The sequence below is a fragment of the Ctenopharyngodon idella genome, chromosome 10 (genome assembly GCF_019924925.1).
Source record: "Ctenopharyngodon idella isolate HZGC_01 chromosome 10, HZGC01, whole genome shotgun sequence".
Classification (NCBI taxonomy): domain Eukaryota; kingdom Metazoa; phylum Chordata; class Actinopteri; order Cypriniformes; family Xenocyprididae; genus Ctenopharyngodon; species Ctenopharyngodon idella.
The window spans coordinates 45840835-45862003 of record NC_067229.1 but is presented as its reverse complement, the minus strand read 5'-3'; the positions used below and the strand labels follow the sequence as shown (position 1 = coordinate 45862003).

General features: G+C 36.7%; 1 protein-coding gene and 1 long non-coding RNA gene across 5 annotated transcripts; one reads left to right on the top strand and one right to left on the bottom strand.

Moving 5' to 3' along the window:
* Positions 1-1850: 1850 nt before the first annotated feature.
* On the bottom strand, positions 1851-14913 carry il1b (interleukin 1, beta). 4 transcript variants are annotated; one of them, XM_051908148.1, is made up of 7 exons: positions 14792-14905; positions 14656-14700; positions 5998-6076; positions 4385-4562; positions 3154-3315; positions 2515-2654; positions 1851-2424 (listed from the first exon to the last, which is right to left on the bottom strand). In XM_051908148.1, the coding sequence occupies exons 2-7, from the start codon at positions 14694-14696 to the stop codon at positions 2197-2199; spliced, it is 828 nt and encodes a 275-aa protein (XP_051764108.1). In that variant the 5' UTR covers positions 14697-14700; positions 14792-14905; the 3' UTR covers positions 1851-2196. The 4 variants fall into 4 exon arrangements, with proteins under 4 accessions (XP_051764108.1, XP_051764107.1, XP_051764109.1 ...); XM_051908147.1 differs by lacking the exon at positions 14656-14700 and adding an exon at positions 6270-6314 and having other exon boundaries at positions 14792-14904; XM_051908149.1 differs by lacking the exons at positions 14656-14700; positions 14792-14905 and adding exons at positions 6270-6314; positions 6406-6576.
* Positions 3322-14027, top strand: LOC127520206 (uncharacterized). Its single transcript, XR_007932063.1, has 2 exons — positions 3322-4298; positions 13849-14027. It is a non-coding gene; the product is annotated as an uncharacterized LOC127520206 (long non-coding RNA).
* Positions 14914-21169: the final 6256 nt, after the last annotated feature.

The following is a 21169-nucleotide window of genomic DNA, read 5'->3' as shown; positions in this document are numbered from 1 at the left end:
TAACTTCTTTAGCAATTTGAGCTACAGTAGCTCGTCTGTTGGATCGGACCACACGGGCCAGCCTTCGCTCCCCACGTGCATCAATGAGCCTTGGCCACCCGTGACCCTGTCGTCGGTTCACCACTGTTCCTTCCTTGGACCACTTTTGATAGATACTGACCACTGCAGACCAGGAACACCCCACAAGAGCTGCAGTTTTGGAGATGCTCTGACCCAGTCGTCTAGCCTTCACAATTTGGCCCTTGTCAAACTCGCTCAAATCCTTACGCTTGCCCGTTTTTCCAGCTTGTATAACAGTGTAAATTTGCTGTCCTTTCAAGATAACTCAACAAACAGCCATTAATGTCTAAACCACTGGCCACAAAAGTGAGTATACCTCTAAGTAAAAATGTCCAAATTGGGCCCAATTAGCCATTTTCTCTCCCCGGTGTCATGTGACTCATTAGTGTTACTAGGTCTCAGGTGTGAATGGGGAGCAGGTGTGTTAAATTTGGTGTTATCGCTCTCACTCTCTCATACTGGTCACTGGAAGTTCAACATGGCACCTCATGGCAAAGAACTCTCTGAGGATCTGAAAATAAGAATTGTTGCTCTACATAAAGATGGCGTAGGCTATAAGAAGATTGCCAAGACCCTGAAACTGAGCTGCAGCACGGCGACCAAGACCATACAGCAGTTTAACAGGACAGGTTCCACTCAGAACAGGCCTCGCATGGTCGACCAAAGAAGTTGAGTGCACGTGCTCAGGGTCATATCCAGAGGTTGTGCAGAGGTTGAAGGGGTGGGGGTCAGCCTGTCAGTGCTCAGACCATACGCCGCACACTGCATCAAATTGGTCTGCATGGCTGTCGTCCCAGAAGGAAACCTCTTCTAAAGATGATGCACAAGAAAGCCTGCAAACAGTCTTTGCTGAAGACAAGCATACTAAGGACATGAATTACTGGAACCATGTCCTGTGGTCTGATGAGACCAAGATAAACTTATTTGGTTCAGATGGTGTCAAGCATGTGTGGCGACAACCAGATGAGGAGTACAAAGACAAGTGTGCCTTGCCTACAGTCGAGCATGTTGGTGGGAGTGTCATGGTCTGGGGCTGCATGAGTGCTGCCGGCACTGGGGAGCTACAGTTCATTGAGGGAACCATAAATGCCAACATGTACTGTGAGCATGATCCACTCCCTTCGGAGACTGGGCTGCAGGCCAGTATTTTAACATGATAACGACCCCAAACACACCTCCAAGATGACCACTGCCTTGCTAAAGCGCAAGGTCACTAACATCCACCAGCTCCGTGATGTCGTCATGGAGGAGTGGAAGAGGACTCCATTGGCAACCTGTGAAGCTCTGGTGAACTCCATGCCCAAGAGGGTTAAGGCAGTGCTGGAAAATAATGGTGGCCACACAAAATTTGACACTTTGGGCCCAATTTGGACATTTTCACTTGTGGCCAGCGGTTTAGACATTAATGGCTGTGTGTTGAGTTATCTTGAAAGGACAGCAAATTTACACTGTTATACAAGCTGTACACTCACTACTTTACATTGTAGCAAAGTGTCATTTCTTCAGTGTTGTCACATGAAAAGATACAATAAAATATTTACAAAAATGTGAGGGGTGTACTCACTTCTGTGAGATACTGTATATCCCCTATATTTTTTAAGTGTGATTAAAATGTGTGCTTGGAAAAACAACATCTTTGATACATTTCCCCATATGTTCATAAGGAAGCAAATTATCAACCTTTATGTTTTTTTAGTTTTTTTTTTTTAAATGTTGAAAATTTAGGTGGAGACGTCCCAAATTCAAATGAAGCACTCTAGGTCTGAAGATCTGATCAACTCGACAACATGTAATGGTTATTTCATATGTTTATTTCATAACACAATCAAGAGCAAAACAAGTTTGATTTAAAAAATAAATAAAATAATTTAGAAAATAAATATTAAATATTGTTACAAATTATGGATATAGAAAAACATGAATATTTTGAAAAAAAATTCAATGTGAATTTACCATCACCACAATAATATCCTCACATATTGCAAAAAAAACACCCAGAAGCCCAAGATATGCAGGAGTCTAACAGCTGCCTGTACACATCAAGTTTTAAAAGGTTTGGAATAATGAATAAATCCAGAATATACACTGTACTTGGTACATACTCTCTGGAAATATTTAGGAAATCAAATTTGATTCTTAACTCCGGATCACTTGTTTCTCCTCCAGTGTGAAGTCTGTGATTCGGCTACTTGGCACCTGGATCATTTCCACCTGCTCCATATCCTCATAAGCCGTGCTAATAAACCATCCAGGATATTTAACGGATTCAAAAGTGTTATTAGCCACACCGGTCTCTTTCCTGAAGAACAGGAGGTTGTCATGTTGGTCACCAGCTTTAATGGTGTTGAGAGTTTCAGTGACCTCCTGAAATAAGAAAAAGGTGATTAGATCCTTACTTTACAATGTGGGTGAAAAATTGGGGGAAGGTTGTGGAACTTGGTGTGCTGAACAAACCTTCAAGACCAGGTGAGGGGAAGAACCATCCGACTTGGTACAAGCAAGGTAGAGATTACTCTTGGAAATGTTCAGACACACAGGCTGGGATGCATTCGGGGTGGCACTCGGTGATGCATACATGGACAGATTGAATCGAACTGAAAAAAGAAAAAGAAAAAAAGTATAGGTTAAGAGAGAAACGTCAAAAGGATATTTCTGAAGTTGTATTTAAATGTGAACGCACATGTTCTATATAGAACCTTAAAGAGTTCTGTCAGGTGATTCTTTTAAGGGTTTCCATCATTTTATGGATTTATGAATTTAACAGCTCATAAACATACTTTATCACTAAAAAACCCCTGAAATAACCCACTAAAACAAGCCTAGTGGTTAGTGCGCCGACATATGGCACAAATGCGTTCACGGCGACCCGAGTTCGATTCCCGTCTCGAGGTCCTTTGCCGATCCTGCCCCCCTCTCTCCACCCAATGCTTTCCTGTCTGCTCTCTACTGTCCTCTCCGAATAAAGGCACAAAAAGTCCATAAATATAACTTTAAAAAAAACAACAACAAAAAAACGCCTCTCCTTATAAAGAACATTTTTGGCATAAATTGAGTCAAGAACTCCAGTTTTTTAATAAGAGTGTTGAGATTTACCTTTGAATTGGCTGGTGCCGTCTCTCAGCGTCACAGCCAGCAGACGAGGAGATCCGCTGCTTTTCACCAGAGTCTTCTTGAACTGATCACAAATGGAGCACTGCAAGGTCTTGCTGGTCTTAATGTAAGATGGTGTTGCCTCAACTGCAGTCACACGACGTGCTGTGGAAGTAAAAAGACATTAGTGAACGTCAACAACAACAAAAGAAAAGCAAATGCTTAAACGTTCTGGTCATCAAATTCCCTTTTAGGTCAAGTTTATATTTAAGTCAAGTCACATTATAAAGCGCTTTTTTACAATACAATGGAGCGCCGCACATGGCACGCAAGTAAAGAAAAGTAAATTGTGCACACGATTTACTAATTTGTTCCCCGATTTACTAAATTGTGTGCACAATTTACTATTTTGTTCCCTCAATTTGATAAATCGCATGGATGATTTACTATTTCGTTCCCTCGATTTGCTAAATTGCGCGGAATATTTACTATTTCATTTAATCGCAATAAACAGGCATGTAAACACTTTGGCTGCATCCGAAATAGCACACTTCTTTCCTATATAGTAGGCGAAAAACAGGATGTGACACAAGGAGTATGTTCGAATTTGAAGTACTGATAAAACAGTACCCGGATGACCTACTATTTCCGGTCAGCAAAAAAAAAAAAAAAAAATCCAATACGTCCATTGAAATGTGTTAAAACAGTGGCCAGTATGTTAGTTCATCATTTGTGCTGTTCAGAGGAGTATATGAATAATGGCGGTAAAAATTAACCAGAATTCTTAGAGAATAATCAGAATAATTGCTTGTAAGCGGGAGTGAAGTTTTGCTCGTGTCACATAAACATCTTACTCTGATGATTATTGGAAAAATCGCATTTTCGGCAAGCACAGTCAATGATGCAAGCTTCAACAAATATTAGTCAAATTCAAACTTTGCTCTAAAGCTGCTTGAAAAAGACAGTCATGATTCAGCTCGAGGCAGTTCCTTTTTGGTTCATTAGTTCAACAGTTCTATAATTATCCTTTAGTATGGTATTGCAAATTCATAGTTATTGTGGTTACGCTGGACAAACTAGGTCATGTGGTAACTGGAACACAGTAACTGGTTTGTTGTGGCCAGCCAGCTCTAACCATCTTGACTGAGGTGGTGTACCAGAGCCACCAGACAGTCAATGTACAATCAAACCACCAGAAGCTAGTTTTAGCTGCATAAAAGTTTGCTAGTGGTACCTTGGATCACATTCTCCATGATGATGTTGAGCACCTCTTCTTCACCAAACTCTGAAGACTTTGGTTTGATGTTCTTCATCCTCTCCAGAGCAATGATGATGTTCACCACTTGCTTCATGCTGGTAGAATGCCTCCACATTTCCAATTTAATGCCTTCATGCATGTTGCATCGGCAGCTCTGGAGAAGAGAAAACGTACAACATTGACGTATTTATAAGCACTAAAACGTAAAAATACTTGCGTATTAACAGCAAAAAAACCGTAAATCATGTAACGTGTGAATGTATATGAATTCCCATGTATTAACATTAAATATCGTGGCTTTAATGATTTAACGATGTTTTTAGTCGAATTTATTGAAAGCAGTTTACTCATCTACTTAATATGAAATAACATTTCTGTTCGTGACTTGTGCTGCTCGTTTCGGAGGATTGCATAATGTTAAACAAGACTACAATTTGAAACCTTATGAATAAATTTTCTGTAATTCTTTGAGCATTTTGTAATATTTAGTTTGTTTGCTGTGAGACACAGAAGGCGTTTTCTCCTATGCAGCGACTGACAATACAACCATAAGATACACCAAAGCACAACATAAATTCACAAATCACATCCATTTTATTTGTTCGCTGTACTCCAAATCTTTAGAATCCATATGTTTGTAAGGAACAGATCCAAATTCAGCCCTTTATCCATCGATCTTCATCTTCATTCTCAGCAGCAGCGACAGCCACAGTCAAAGCTCGCGCTCGTTATGATTTAAATTTGAAAGTAGCGCCACCCTCGAGCGTTACGACATGGTTTACGGCACTGATATCGAACGCTCATTGGTTCTCACCTGCTTCATCACAGATTACGACATGCCGTGTTTCAGTGGATTGACATTTGAAATGAGTGCGAGCCTTCACGGAGAGAAGCCGGATTTATCATATTTTCATGGATTAATAAATTTAATTCTGCTCTGTACCCTACCTCCAGAGAGGACTGTGACTGGAACTCATCATCACACAACTACTTTTGGTACCACTTTTGATATTTTCGCAAAAAATAAATGATTGTGATTACGCTTGTTTGTCTGTCATTCTTTTATTTATGACAGTAGGTAGTTTAAAGAAATGGTTATGGGTAGGTTTAGGGGTAGGTGTAGGATTAGTGGCTCAAAATATCGTTTTAATGTTATATTTTCACTAAAATTGTCATTTTCCTACACATTTCTGTTCTTTATGTTTTATTCTTTTAACATTCTGTATAAAATGGGTAGGTTTAAGTTCGGGATGGGGATTAGGGATCTTACATTTATCTACAAAACGATAAAATGGAAATTATACATATATCTTTATGACATGAAAGATTCGTAAATATTTTACGTTTTTTCGCTGTAAAAACGTAAGTATTTTTACGTTTTAGTGCCATAATTACGTCAATATTGTACGTTTTAGCACCTTTCTAAACGTACAAAAATGTACGTTTTGTGTCTTTGAAAGTTACGTATTAATACCTACGTATTAACAATGAGACCAGGCTGGGAGAAATGAAATTTAGAGTTAGCCTATGTTTTAGATGACTTATTATGAATTAGACCACATCTATAAGCATATTAAAAAGCAACTCACCATGGCTGGTAGATCCGAGCAGTCCATCTCATCAGAATCAGCACTGTCAGAGTAAATTGCACTGTCTGTCTCACATGCACTGTTTAGGAAACAAGTCAAATATATAATCAGACGAGTTTTAGGCAAACTATTTTAAATAAAACCAAAGCGAATTCAAGTAAACGATTTGTCTGCTTTTTCATCGAGAACTGTCTGATAATGCAACAACACCATAGACTGTCAAAAAATAATAACACAAATAATATAAAAACGTTTGATCTGGTAATACTTACTCATCAGAAGCCAAGGTTTTTTCATATCGTTCGCATGCCATTGTTCTAAAATAAAGCATAAAAATGTTTAAACATTGAGGAAAATAATTAATAGCCGGACTTAAAAGACGTCAAGATGCCATTGCAAGCCACATACCAGTCGTTCAGTTGAGTTCCTCTCTGGAATTAGTGGTTGTTTCTCTTCCGAGAGTCTCTGGTTTAATGTCTTAGTGACAGTTGAAGACTGCCTTTTTATCGATTCCCAGACTCGTTCCTCTTAAGAGCGTGACTTTCCCTGAGAAAGTTCTGTTTTTTGACATAGTGGGCAGATCATCCGGTGCATCACGTTTTATAAGAGGCAATTCCGATCTCACTCAACTTAAGTTTATTTGGAAACTATAAAACATAATTATGTTAATTTTCTCCTGAGGAAAAAGAATTTCAGGAGGACGTTAGGTTGTGCTTAAGCTCACGTGCATTGTTGTCCGGATCTAATAATTTATTCAAAAATAACATAAACCTCTTTTTTATGATTCTGTTTTCACCTAATTAAAAGTCATTTGATATTTTTTGTGTGGCGCAAAGCACAGTTTATTGTAAAAAGACAAAGAAAGGGAAAAAAAGACAAAGTTAAAATTCTTGCAAAAAAACCAAAACATTATTGACATTATATTTTATTATTATTTCTTTAAAATAAGAGAAGCATTTGTTTTAAATAATAAAAAATTAAAATAGATTGTTAGATTGTAATTAAAAATAGACTGTCAAAAAAATAGACAGTTTTATTTAACTCAACTATTGTTTAAGAATTATTGTATGGCTGGCTTAAAATGAACCCAAAATAGGTTGGAAATTAAAAATCAGACACATAATTACTAGAGGCAACAATAATAATCAAAAGGTGAACATTTATTAATAAGCAATTTAATAAATGTTTATTGTTTAATTATTATTCAATAAAATAATTTATTAATCGTATTAATATTTTGGGTTCATTTTAAGTAAGCAATACAGTCATTTTTAAACAATAGTTGAGTTAAATAAAACTACCCAGCAGGTTGAGCAAACATTCAACCCAACCGCTGGGTTTGTCCATTTTCAACCCAACTTGGGTTTTTTTTTTCTAACCCAGCATTTTTATTCTGTTTACTTCCTTTTTCTTATTCTGCTAATCGCTCTTTAAGATGGTAGTTTATATTGTTTATACAACAGTATGTAGATATTTATGTTTGATATTTAGTTATTTACTGCTGTTTATTTATTGCAGAAACAACCTTCAATGCATAATATGTATATGGTGAAACCCTGCACAAAATAAAAGCTGGAAAAGATATGATGACTCCTACTCCCTGATCAGAATGCTGAAGTGGTTAATTGTGACCCTGATTGAGAATATTCACAAATAATTGTTACAACTTACCCCGGTAGTGGAGTAGATTGTAACAAAGGCACACCACGTATTTGACAAATGGACAAATTTGGACAAATAAACATTTTATATTTAGTAGTATTTTAAAATATTACAACATTTTCCATGTTTTATAGCGGTTGTACCGAATGACCTGATGTATCAGGATGTGTATGAGCGAGTGAAAACATGAATTTTTCAAATAGTTAAAAGAGAGTTAGTTACTTTGCTTCACAACCATGTGGTCCTTTGCAGGAGTCTAAATTATGTCACATCCTGTCACATGATATTGAACGCATGACTTAATCCAAAATGGTCCCTTTATATTGGTTACTCCAAATGACATCAATGAAATTCAAAAAATATATACATTTATTACATTTTAAGATATTTTAATCACAAATGAAATGGCTGTATTGGCCTTTGGACGGTTAAACCAAATGACCTTTTGACACTTCAAAATCTTTAAAATACCTTTATATGTAGCAAAATACCTTTTGGATTCAATAAAAGAAATCTAGTTGAACTACCTTACATACTTTGGATTTCATATCTTTGTTTTTTTATTACTATTATTATACAAAAAAATGACCCGTCACGTCATTGACCCATAAATGTTTGAGCACCATAGCTTAAAAATGTACAGATGCTGAAGCAAAAAGTGTTACAACCATACCCAGTCTCCTCTATTTGAGGTTCATCTCGTCTTTCCTGTGCCATAAATATTTATTAACGTATGCCTTTAAGTTTTTTATTTAGGCCAATTTATTTTTGCTTTAGTGGCATCTATGAAAATGTATACTATACTACTACTGCTACAAATAAACAAATGGTCTATTCAGGATTTTTTTGTTAAACATAAATTTATAACAAAGTGATAATGTTAATGAAAATACAGTTGAAACATTTCTTATTTAAATTTTATTGTAGACAGGTTTTGCTATAGGCCTAAAAATGATTGCCATTTGAAGCGCTCTATTTGAAAAACTCAAATCAGTCAAATCATGGTTTGCTTTAAATCTTCTGATATTAAATTGAAGATCATTGAGATGTCTGAATGTGATATTTTGGTCACATCATGAATCATCAGAAGAATTCTAATGGACACACAGATTTAATATACAACACTGAGGACAGTTATGCTTCTTAGTTAAAGCAATGAACAGTCTGTGTGCAGTGATTATTTCTATCACATGGGGGCGCTCAAGTTTTATTTTCTAATTCTGTAGGACCAGAGCAGGTGACCTGATACATAAACCATACTAATTCTTTATATATATTGAGATCTGGGGAATTTGGAGGCCAAGTCAACACCTCAAACTTGTTGTTGTGCTCCTCAAACCATTCCTGAACAATTTTTGCTTTGTGGCAGGGTGCATTATCCTGCTGAAAGAGGCCACAGCCACCAGGGAATACTGTTTCCATGAAAGGGTGTACATGGTGTGCAATGCTTAGATAGGTGGTACGTGTCAAAGTAACATCCACATGGATGGCAGGACCCAAGGTTTCCCAGCAGAACAATATCCAAAGCATCACACTGCCTCCGCCGGCTTGCCTTCTTCCCATAGTGCATCCTGGTGCCATGTGTTCCCCAGGTAAGTGAAGCACATGCATGTCCATGTGATATAAAAGAAAACATGATTCATCAGACCAGGCCACCTTCTTCAATTGCTCCGTGGTCCAGTTCTGATGATCATGTGCCCACTGTTGGCTCTTTCGGCGGTGGACAGGGGTCAGCATGGTCACCCTGACTGGTCTGCGGCTATGCAGCCCCATACGCAACAAACTGCGATGCACTGTGTATTCTGACACCTTTCTATCAGAACCAGCATTAACTCCTTGAGCAATCTGAGCTACAGTAGCTCGTCTGTTGGATCGGACCACACGGGCCAGCCTTCGCTCCCCACGTGCATCAATGAGCCTTGGCCACCCGTGACCCTGTCGTCAGTTCACCACTGTTCCTTCCTTGGAGCACTTTTGATAGATACTGACCACTGCAGACCGGGAACACCCCACAAGAGCTGCAATTTTGGAGATGCTCTGACCCAGTCGTCTAGCCTTCACAATTTGGTCCTTGTCAAACTTGCTCAAATCCTTACTCTTGCCCATTTTTCCTGCTTCTAACACATCAACTTTGAGGACAAAATGTTCACTTGCTGCCTAATATATCCCACCCACTAACAGGTGCCGTGTGAAAAGATAATCAGTGTTATTCACTTCACCTGTTAGTGGTCATAATGTTATGCTTGATTGGTGTATATATACACACATACAGTATCTCACAGAAGTGAGTACACCCCTCACATTTTTGTAAATATTTTATTGTATCTTTTCATGTGACAACACTGAAGAAATGACACTTTGCTACAATGTAAAGTAGTGAGTGTACAGCTTGTATAACAGTGTAAATTTGCTGTCCTTTCAAGATAACTCAACACACAGCCATTAATGTCTAAACCACTGGCCACAAAAGTGAGTACACCCCTAAGTGAAAATGTCCAAATTGGGCCCAAAGTGTCAAATTTTGTGTGGCCACCATTATTTTCCAGCACTGCCTTAACCCTCTTGGGCATGGAGTTCACCAGAGCTTCACAGGTTGCCACTGGAGTCCTCTTCCACTCCTCCATGACGACATCACGGAGCTGGTGGATGTTAGAGACCTTGCGCTCCTCCACCTTCCGTCTGAGGATGCCCCACAGAAGCTCAATAGGGTTTAGGTCTGGAGACATTCTTTAGCAAGGCAGTGGTCGTCTTGGAGGTGTGTTTGGGGTCATTATCATGTTGGATTACTGCCCTGCGGCCCAGTCTCCGAAGGGAGGGGATCATGCTCTGCTTCAATATGTCACAGTACGTGTCGGCATTCATGGTTCCCTCAATGAACTGTAGCTCCCCAGTGCCGGCAGCACTCATGCAGCCCCAGACCATGACACTCCCACCACTATGCTTGACTGTAGGCAAGACACACTTGTCTTTGTACTCCTCACCGGGTTTCCTTCTGGGACGACAGCCATGCAGACCAATTTGATGCAGTGTGCGGCGTATGGTCTGAGCACTGACAGGCTGACCCCCACCCCTTCAACCTCTGCAGCAATGCTGGCAGCACTCATACGTCTATTTCCCAAACACAACCTCTGGATATGACGCTGAGCACGTGCACTCAACTTCTTTGGTCGACCATGGCGAGGCCTGTTCTGAGTGGAACCTGTCCTGTTAAACTGCTGTATGGTCTTGGTCGCCATGCTGCAGCTCAGTTTCAGGGTCTTGGCAATCTTCTTATAGCCTACGCCATCTTTATGTAGAGCAACAATTCTTTTTTTCAGATCCTCAGAGAGTTCTTTGCCATGAGGTGCCATGTTGAACTTCCAGTGACCAGTATGAGAGAGTGAGAGCGATAACACCAAATTTAACACACCTGCTCCCCATTCACACCTGAGACCTAGTAACACTAACGAGTCACATGACACCGGGGAGAGAAAACGGCTAATTAGGCCCAATTTGGACATTTTTACTTAGGGGTGTACTCACTTTTGTGGCCAGCGGTTTAGACATTAATGGCTGTGTGTTGAGTTATCTTGAAAGGACAGCAAATTTACACTGTTATACAAGCTGTACACTCACTACTTTACATTGTAGCAAAGTGTCATTTCTTCAGTGTTGTCACATGAAAGGATACAATAAAATATTTACAAAAATATGTGGGGTGTACTCACTTCTGTGAGATACTGTATATAGATATATGACCCCTAAATTTTTAAGTGTGATTAAAATGTGCTTGGAAAAACAACATCTTTGATACATTTCCCCACATGTTTGGAAGGAAGTAAATGATCAACCTTTATCGTGTGTGTGTGTGTTTTTTTTTTTTTTTTTTAAATGTTGAAAATTTAGGTGGACGTCCCAAATTCAAATGAAGCACTCTAGGTCTGAAGATCTGATCAACTCGACAACATGTAATGGTTATTTCATATGTTTATTTCATAACACAATCAAGAGCAAAACAAGTTTGATTTAAAAAATAAATAAAATAATTTAGAAAATAAATATTAAATATTGTTACAAATTATGGATATAGAAAAACATGAATATTTGGGAAAAAAATTCAATGTGAATTTACCATTACCACAATAATATCCTCACATATTGCAAAAAACAACACCCAGAAGCCCAAGATATGCAGGAGTCTAACAGCTGCCTGTACACATCAAGTTTTAAAAGGTTTGGAATAATGAATAAATCCAGAACATAAACTGTACTTGGTACATACTCTCTGGAAATATTTAGGAAATCAAATTTGATTCTTAACTCCGGATCACTTGTTCTCCAGTGTGAAGTCTGTGATTCGGCTACTTGGCACCTGGCACACTTCCACCTGCTCCATATCCTTAAAAGCCGTGCTAATAAACCATCCAGGATATTTAACGGATTCAAAAGTGTTATTAGCCACACCGGTCTCTTTCCTGAAGAACAGGAGGTTGGCATGTTGGTCACCAGCTTTAATGGTGTTGAGAGTTTCAGTGACCTCCTGAAATAAGAAAAAGGTGATTAGATCCTTATTTTATAATGTGGGTGAAAAAATTGGTGGGAAGGTTGTGGAACTTGGTGTGCTGAACAAACCTTCAAGACCAGGTGAGGGGAAGAACCATCCGACTCGGTACAAGCAAGGTAGAGATTACTCTTGGAAATGGCCAGACACACAGGCTGGGATGCATTCGGGGTGGCACTTGGTGATGCATACATGGACAGATTGAATCGAACTGAAAAAAGAAAAAGTGTAGGTTAAGAGAGAAACGTCAAAAGGATATTTCTGAAGTTGTATTTAAATGTGAACGCACATGTTCTATATAGAACTTTAAAGAGTTCCGTCAGGCGCTTCTTAGAACCTTTTAGGGGTTTCCATCATTTTATGGATTTAGATTTAATTCATCTTTAATTTTAATGAAATTTTTATGAATTTAGCAGCTCATAAACATACTTTATCACTAGAAAAAATTGTATTGACCCATTAAACATGAAAGTATTATGCAATCACTAAGACTCCTCTCTTTATATAGAACCTTTTTGGCATAAATTGAGTCAAGAACCCCCTTGAACCCATTTGAGATTTACCTTTCGAATCGCTGTTTCCGTCTCTCAGCGTCACACCCAGCAGACGAGGAGATCCGCTGCTTTTCACCAGAAACTTCTTGAACTGATCACAAATGGAGCACTGCAAGGTCTTGCTGGTCTTATAGTAAGATGGTGTTGCCTCAGCTGCAGTCACACGACGTGCTGTGGAAGTAAAAAGACATTAGTGAACAACAACAACAACAGCAAAAGAAAAGCAAATGCTTAAACGTTTTGGTTGTCAAATTCCTTTTTAGGTCAAGTTGATATTCAAGTCAACTCACATATGACTTCAAGCCCCGCACATGACATGCAAGAAAAAAAAAAGTAAATTGTGTGCACGATTTACTATTCCGTTCCCTTGATCTACTAAATCATGCGCACAATTTAGTATTTCGTTCCCTTTATTTGCTAAATTGCGTGAAAGATTTACTATTTCATTTAATCGCAATAAACAGGCATGTAAACACTTTGGCTGCATCTGAAATAGCACACTTCTTTACTATATAGTAGGCGAAAAACAGGATGTGACACAAGGAGTATGTTCGAATTTGAAGTACTGATAAAACAGTACCCGGATGACCTACTATTTCCGGTCAGCAAAAAAAATAAAAAATCCAATACGTCCATTGAAATGTGTTAAAACAGTGGCCAGTATGTCAGTTCATCGTTTGTGCGGTTCAGAGGAGTATATGAATAATGGCGGTAAAAATTAACCAGAATTCTTAGAGAATAATCAGAATAATTGCTTGTAAGCGGGAGTGAAGTTTTGCTCGTGTCACATAAACATCTTACTCTGATGATTATTGGAAAAATCCCATTTTCGGCAAGCACAGTCAATGATGCAAGCTTCAACAAATATTAGTCAAATTCAAACTTTGCTCTAAAGCTGCTTGAAAAAGACAGTCATGATTCAGCTCGAGGCAGTTCCTTTTTGGTTCATTAGTTCAACAGTTCTATAATTATCCTTTAGTATGGTATTGCAAATTCATAATTATTGTGGTTACGCTGGACAAACTAGGTCATGTGGTAACTGGAACACAGTAACTGGTTTGTTGTGGCCAGCCAGCTCTAACCATCTTGACTGAGGTGGTGTACCAGATCCACCAGACAGTCAATGTACAATCAAACCACCAGAAGCTAGTTTTAGCTGCATAAAAGTTTGCTAGTGGTACCTTGGATCACATTCTCCATGATGATGTTGAGCACCTCTTCTTCACCAAACTCTGAAGACTTTGGTTTGATGTTCTTCATCCTCTCCAGAGCAATGATGATGTTCACCACTTGCTTCATGCTGGTAGAATGCCTCCACATTTCCAATTTAATGCCTTCATGCATGTTGCATCGGCAGCTCTGGAGAAGAGAAAACGTACAACATTGACGTATTTATAAGCACTAAAACGTAAAAATACTTGCGTATTAACAGCAAAAAAAAAAAAAAAAAAAACGTAAATCATGTAACGTAAAGTGTTAATGTATATGAATTCCCATGTATTAATATTAAATATCGTGGCTTTAATGATTTAACGATGTTTTTAGTCGAATTTTAGAGTTAGCCTATGTTTTAGATGACTTATTATGAATTAGACCACATCTATAAGCATATTAAAAAGCAACTCACCATGGCTGGTAGATCCGAGCAGTCCATCTCATCAGAATCAGCACTGTCAGAGTAAATTGCACTGTCTGTCTCAGATGCACTGTTTAGGAAACAAGTCAAATATATAATCAGACGAGTTTTAGGCAAACTATTTTAAATAAAACCAAAGCGAATTCAAGAAGTAAACGATTTGTCTGCTTTTTCATCGAGAACTGTCTGATAATGCAACAACACCATAGACTGTCAAAAAATAATAACACAAATAATATAAAAACGTTTGATCTGGTAATACTTACTCATCAGAAGCCAAGGTTTTTTCATATCGTTCGCATGCCATTGTTCTAAAATAAAGCATAAAAATGTTTAAACATTGAGGAAAATAATTAATAGCCGGACTTAAAAGACGTCAAGATGCCATTGCAAGCCACATACCAGTCGTTCAGTTGAGTTCCTCTCTGGAATTAGTGGTTGTTTCTCTTCTGAGAGTCTCTGGTTTAATGTCTTAGTGACAGTTGAAGTGTGGCTTTTATACTCTCCAAAGCGGGAACTTCCTGTATGAGGAAATTTTTCGTCATAGTGGACATTTTTATGTCATATAATACCTTCAATATGACTCTTCTATTATGATCTTTTTTTCACCAAATTAAAAGTCAATTTGATCTATTTTATGTGGTGCAAAGTACAGTCTATGGTAAAAGGACAAAAAAGGTCTTTAAGTTAAAATTTTTGCAAAAAAAAAAAAAAAAAAAAAGTTTCCATAAGTAGTTTGGCATTAAATTTTGTCATTATTTCTTTAAAACAAGCTGAGAATATTTGTTTTTAATAATACAAATTAATTAAAAATATTAAAACATGAATTAAAAGCATTTGATTTGGAACACTCTAAAAAATGCTGGGTTAAAAACAACCGAAGTTGGGTTGAAAATGGACAAATCCAGTGATTGGGTTAAATGTTTGACCAACCTGCTGCAGTTTTATTTAACTCAACTGTTGTTTAAAATACGGCTGGCTTAAAATGAACCCAAAATTAAAAATCAGACACATAATTACTAGAGGCAACAATAATAATCAAAAGGTGAACATTTATTAATAAGCAATTTAATAAATGTTTATTGTTTAATTTTTAATCATCAAACTTATTAATAAATGTTCATTTCCAACATACTTTGAGTTCATTTTAAGCAAGCAATACAGTTCATTTTAAACCCAACTTGGGTTGTTTTTAACCCAGCATTTTTTGAGTGAAGAAACATTTTTATGTGCCAAGAAAAAAAAAAAAAAAACATAAAAGAAAGTTATTTTTTAATAACTACTAATAAAGAATATTATATTAAGACAACATGTCAGGCAAGTTACTTATATTTGCATAATTAAATTTAATTTACTCTAAATTAATCTACTAATTTACAAACTCTGTGATGAATTTATGTGAATATTTCTCAGGGTCTTGACTATTAAAATCCAACTGAACATGTCCGAAAATACAGTTCATGTTGTCACACACTATGGTGTAAGTTGTAATGAAAACCTTCCATTAAACAGCCTATTACAGGCTTTTCAGCAAAAACATTATAGTAGAACTATTCTGAAACATAAAACAACAGTTGAAACAGCAAAAATGTAAAAGGTAAAATATAAAAACATCAACCCAAATTGTAATTACGCCAGCTGTTTTTTTTTTTTTTTTTTTTTTTTGTGACTTTTGTGGTCATTTTGTTTCGCAATATTATGTAATTTAAGTGTTTTAGTTTGTAGGGGGGGTGGGAGTGGAAATCACAAAAAAAGTATCCTAATTCGCAACAGTTTTGAATTACGCATTTGAAACCAAAAAAAAGAGTACTTATGAAACTGAAAGCATTTACAGTTACAAAGATAACCTGACAACTAGCCCCGGTCTCCTCTCTGAGTGCATGGCTGCTATCTTGTGGCAAATGAGCAAACACTTTTACACTCATCTTTGAGATTTACTTGTATTTGAAAGAAATTTAAGACAGTTTCTTACCTACAATTTTGTTTTGCAAAAGATTGCAGTCCTCCATCCAGCGTAGGCTACTATTTGTGCTGTGAGAGCCAGTAAAACTCTGTACATTATTTGGTTGTTCTTAAGGTAGAAGGTCGTAAGCTTTCCGTTAAGTAATGCGTAGTCGAATAATATGACATTTACCCTCAATAGCAGCATTCAAATTTGTGAGCAGAAGAAATCAGTGGTGTATATCGATACCTGTATTTGCACTGCATCTTTAATTTTTAAAAATATTGGCCAGAGAAACCAAAAGAATATGAATCAAATGAGTTGGCTTAGCAAATAGATATTTCCTTCATTTATTTTCATGCCTAATTTTGCCTGTTAAAATGTATTGTAAGGACTACTGTTCCTTTCACTGTTCATATTATTGCTCTATCATATTTTACTTTTAATTTAATAGCACAGTGAATATTTAGAGCTGCTCCAGCAGGGCTCAACCAGTCAAGTGTGAGTGATTTTCTCTGTCTTTTGTTGTTAGATTAACATTGAGGACAAAGACAGCAGTAGGTTTATTAGGCTGCTGTCACTTTAAGAGCTGCACGTATCCAATATACTGTTACACATGCATTTTCTTTCTCAACTGTTTACGTTCACGTAAGACATAACTGGCTATATTTCAAAAGGATACTTACCTATACAGTTATAATTTTGGGCAGTCGTGGCCTAATGGATAGAGAGTCGGACTTATAACCCAAAGGTCATGGGTTCGAGTCTCAGGTCCGGCAGCGATTGTTGGTGAGGGTAGTGAATATCCATATCATGTAAGAGTTCATGTTTTTATTTGCACGTACGATTTAGTTTTAATTCAAATGACAAGATACTATTGGAACGATCAGCAATCAAGAGCATTCAGCGGAAGCTCTCTCTCTCTTTACTTTGGTCTGTAACCAATTTTAAAGACCTTTCGGCATATTCCCTATCTTTCGGCACACGCCCATTACTCTGACCTGCAGATACCCACACTTGGACTGATCTCAAGAAATGATCCTCTGAAAGGGCATTGACTCACTCAGGCCCTGCTGCAAAACTGTGATAAGGTCAGAGAGGTCAAACAGCAGTGGCTGCAGAAAGTGTCCATGAGATAGCTGTTATTAAATTAATGTGTCATTATTGTGTTGTCCTCATTTAGTGGGGTCCAAATGTTTTTTATGTTTCTATAAATTATATAATCTGCATAAGAGTATAAGTGAAAAGTCGACTTTTAGTACAAAGGAGTTCACACGATTAATGCCACTCATTTCAGACTAAAATGTCAATAAAAATTAAAAACTTTTACATTTTTTTTTCCCCCTCAAAATCATAAAGCAATTGAATTATTCCACAAATTTCAATCACAGATTTTTGATGTGGATATTTATAGCGTTATTATAGGGTATTAATAATTTTCTGTGTTCCAATGTGTGTTCTTTCTTTTTCTTCCACTTCGCTCCATCTAGCGTAGTGTTGGGTAAGTGACTCTAAAAAAAGTTATTAATTACTAGCTACTAATTACATTTTCAACAGTCTAATTAGATTACTGTACTAATTACTATCTAAAAAGTTACTTACTTTTTAAAATCCCATTTCAAGCTTGACCAGTTGAACAATACTAAGACGGCTCTTTTAATTTTTTCAAATAAATAATATAAAGTTATCCACGTATTTAAACGAAGAAGTTTACATTAAAAGCATACATTCTATCATTAGACGTTAAATTTTGATGTTAAATCCAATATTGGATAGTATATAAGGCAATTACATAAGAAGTAACTGTAATTAAATTACATAAAAATGAAAGTAATCCCTTACTTTACTTTTTCAATGGAAAAGTAATTAAATTACATTAATTAGTAATGCATTACATACACCCAACACTGTCTAGCACAAAAATCAGGCTGACAGAACACGGACGGTGTGCTGATGATGGAAAATATGTAGACAGAATGCATTTTAATAGACTTTAACATTAAAGATACGTGATCTTATTAACTTTCATTTTCACAGAGGTCAGTTCTATATTAATTAATTACCTATTCCAGTGGCAGAATATCCACAATTGGGTTATTGGGAAAATATATTATTCAAAAGTGAAGATTTTTTTTCAGGCAATCCCCATTCATTTGCGCTGGAGCGCAAACAGCAGAATTTCTGTGCTTATGCAACTTCCTCATTCAGGCTGTGTAACAGTGCTTGTAAACTAATAAAACTTTGAAAACGGCCGCATTTACTTTTTATACTTAGGACAACACATCAGCTTATAAAAGCAGCTGCGCATTTGGTGTTTTAGTATGAGACAATCTGAATTTATGTTCATTAATTTATTAGGTCCCACAACAGTGATTAAGTAAATCAGAATTTGTAAACAGTACCAGGAAGATACACCGGAAATTGTGAAAGACATAACAGCAAAGGAAGCGTCCCCACCTATTTTATCCAATCTAGTTTAGCAGGCCTTCTATGAGTCAATCTGTGTAAGCGTGTTGTTGAAATATGATGAAATATATAAGGAAACATAACCTGTCTTGCTAATACAGCCTCAAACCATATTACATCATAGTTTCAACCGGTTACAGGCACCTAAATGGGTGTGTGAAGGAAGAAAGAGGGATAAAATAACATGAAAATAACAGTGTTAGTATAAGCGATAATATTTCATATAAATGTTACTGTTGAAATGCTGCCATTCAAAAGTTTGGAGTCAGGAAGATTTTTAATTTAAATAAATGAAAACTTTTGTTCAGCAAGGATGCATTCAATTGATCAAAAGTGACAGTAAAGACATTTATAATGTTACAAAAGATTTCTGTTTTTAAATAAACTTTCTATTCATCAAAGAATCTTTGAATCATGGTTTCCACAACAATATGAAGCAGCACAACTGTTTTCAACATTGATAATAATCAGAAATGTTTCTTGACCTTCAAATCAGCATATTAGAATAATTTCTAAAGGATCATGTGAAACTGACGACTGGAGGAATGATGCTGAAAATTCAGTTTTGATATCACAGGAATAAATTACATTTTAAAAAATATGTTCAATTGTAATAATATTTCACAACATCACAGTTTTTACTGTATTTTTGATCAAATAAATGCAGCAATAGTGAACTTTTGAACAGTAGGCTATATGCATACACAGACGCACTGCACTTTGTCTCAGAATAGGAGAATGATATGACCATATATGTACTTCCAGTCTTCTGTCACTCGCGTGAGGGTAAAAGGAAGTGGCATTGGTCATACAAATGTAAAAAAACCCAGCCACACCACAACGAGTCATGGATAAATAACGAATAATAACGCATAATGCTTACAGATTAAATAATCATTAATAAAAAAGGCTTAAGTGTTTATTTTGATGCTTTGACTTCCTCTTCCTTGAAATGTATAGGCTAGCTACTAAAAATGTATTGTTGTGAAATACTGTAACAAAAAATCACCCAAACATGTATTATGCTTTAAATAAATCATGCTTAATGTTACAGATGTACAGTAACTCATCGTGACAATGTCTTTGTAAAAAAAAAAAAAAAAAAAAAAAAAAAAAAACCAACAGAACCACGACAACCACAAATGAGCAAAATAGTGGGTTTTTAAGGAAGTTCTTTGGAAATGTAACTTAACCAATAAGGTGAAGTAAGTGATTACCTAATTCAAGGGGCTATATGTGAGAATTTTATTGTATTAATCGCATTTTATTGCCATTGTTTGAACACCTGGTAACAAAACCTAAAAAACGAGCCCTTTCGACTTCCTAGGTTGGCCTCGGGACGTTTTTGCCGGGAAAATCTAAAAGGATGTGACGGTTACGCGCGCTCCCGAGAGCCTCTCTTCCGTTCAATGAGATATGAAATGAATGACAGGATAATGCTTTGCCATGCATATAAATGTGATTAATTCAAACTAGTCTCACATGACCAGATCTATATACTTTCTAGTCTCGCATACTTTATAATCAAAACTAACAGAGTAATTTTAATTACCTCATCTGTCGACATGATGCCGGTGAATTGCAGAGCTGGTGCAAACATATTCATATCGCTATGATCATTTGATTTCTTAACTGTTGTTTTCTCACCGCTGTCATTTTTGTTGTTTATTTTGTTATTGAGAGGAAAACACGCAGCACATTTATTAGGCTACATATTCATCTAAACTTCACTCTCAGCAGTGGATGGCGTCGGGATGTTTGTTAAAAGACATTGCTGCAAAGGTGATTTACAACTTCTTTTTACTTCTAAGCTAACAACTAAAAAGTACTTCGCCGTGAGTATATCGCGGCCTTGAATCATGTTCAGTCTCTTGTGCGTTACGTGTGCATGAGCGCCAGCACAAGTTTTTTGATTACCGTACCACGAATTTCCAATCCGTGCGCTCATATTTTGCAAACCGTACCCTCGGTTTTTAAATCCGTTCCCACAAATTCATAACCCTTGCGCACGCTTTCGCAATCCGTTCCCACGGGTTTGTAAAAACTGTACTCACGGATTCATTTTAGAAGAAGAACAGCAAACTCCCCCAGGTGAAAAAATACTATAGTAAATACTAGTGTTTTTGAACCATACTATAGTACATTGTAGTATACTGTATATTTACATTGTTAATGAATGCTACAGCATACTGTAATATTAACTATAGTGAACTGATCAACTGTTATAAATACTGTAGTATACTTTAGTTTTTACTACAGTAAACTGTAGTGTATATTGTAGTATAATATACCCTAAAGTTGTAGAAAACTTAGTACAATATTGGGTAAAGTAATTTGTTTATATTAGTTATTATATTATCACAGCAACTATA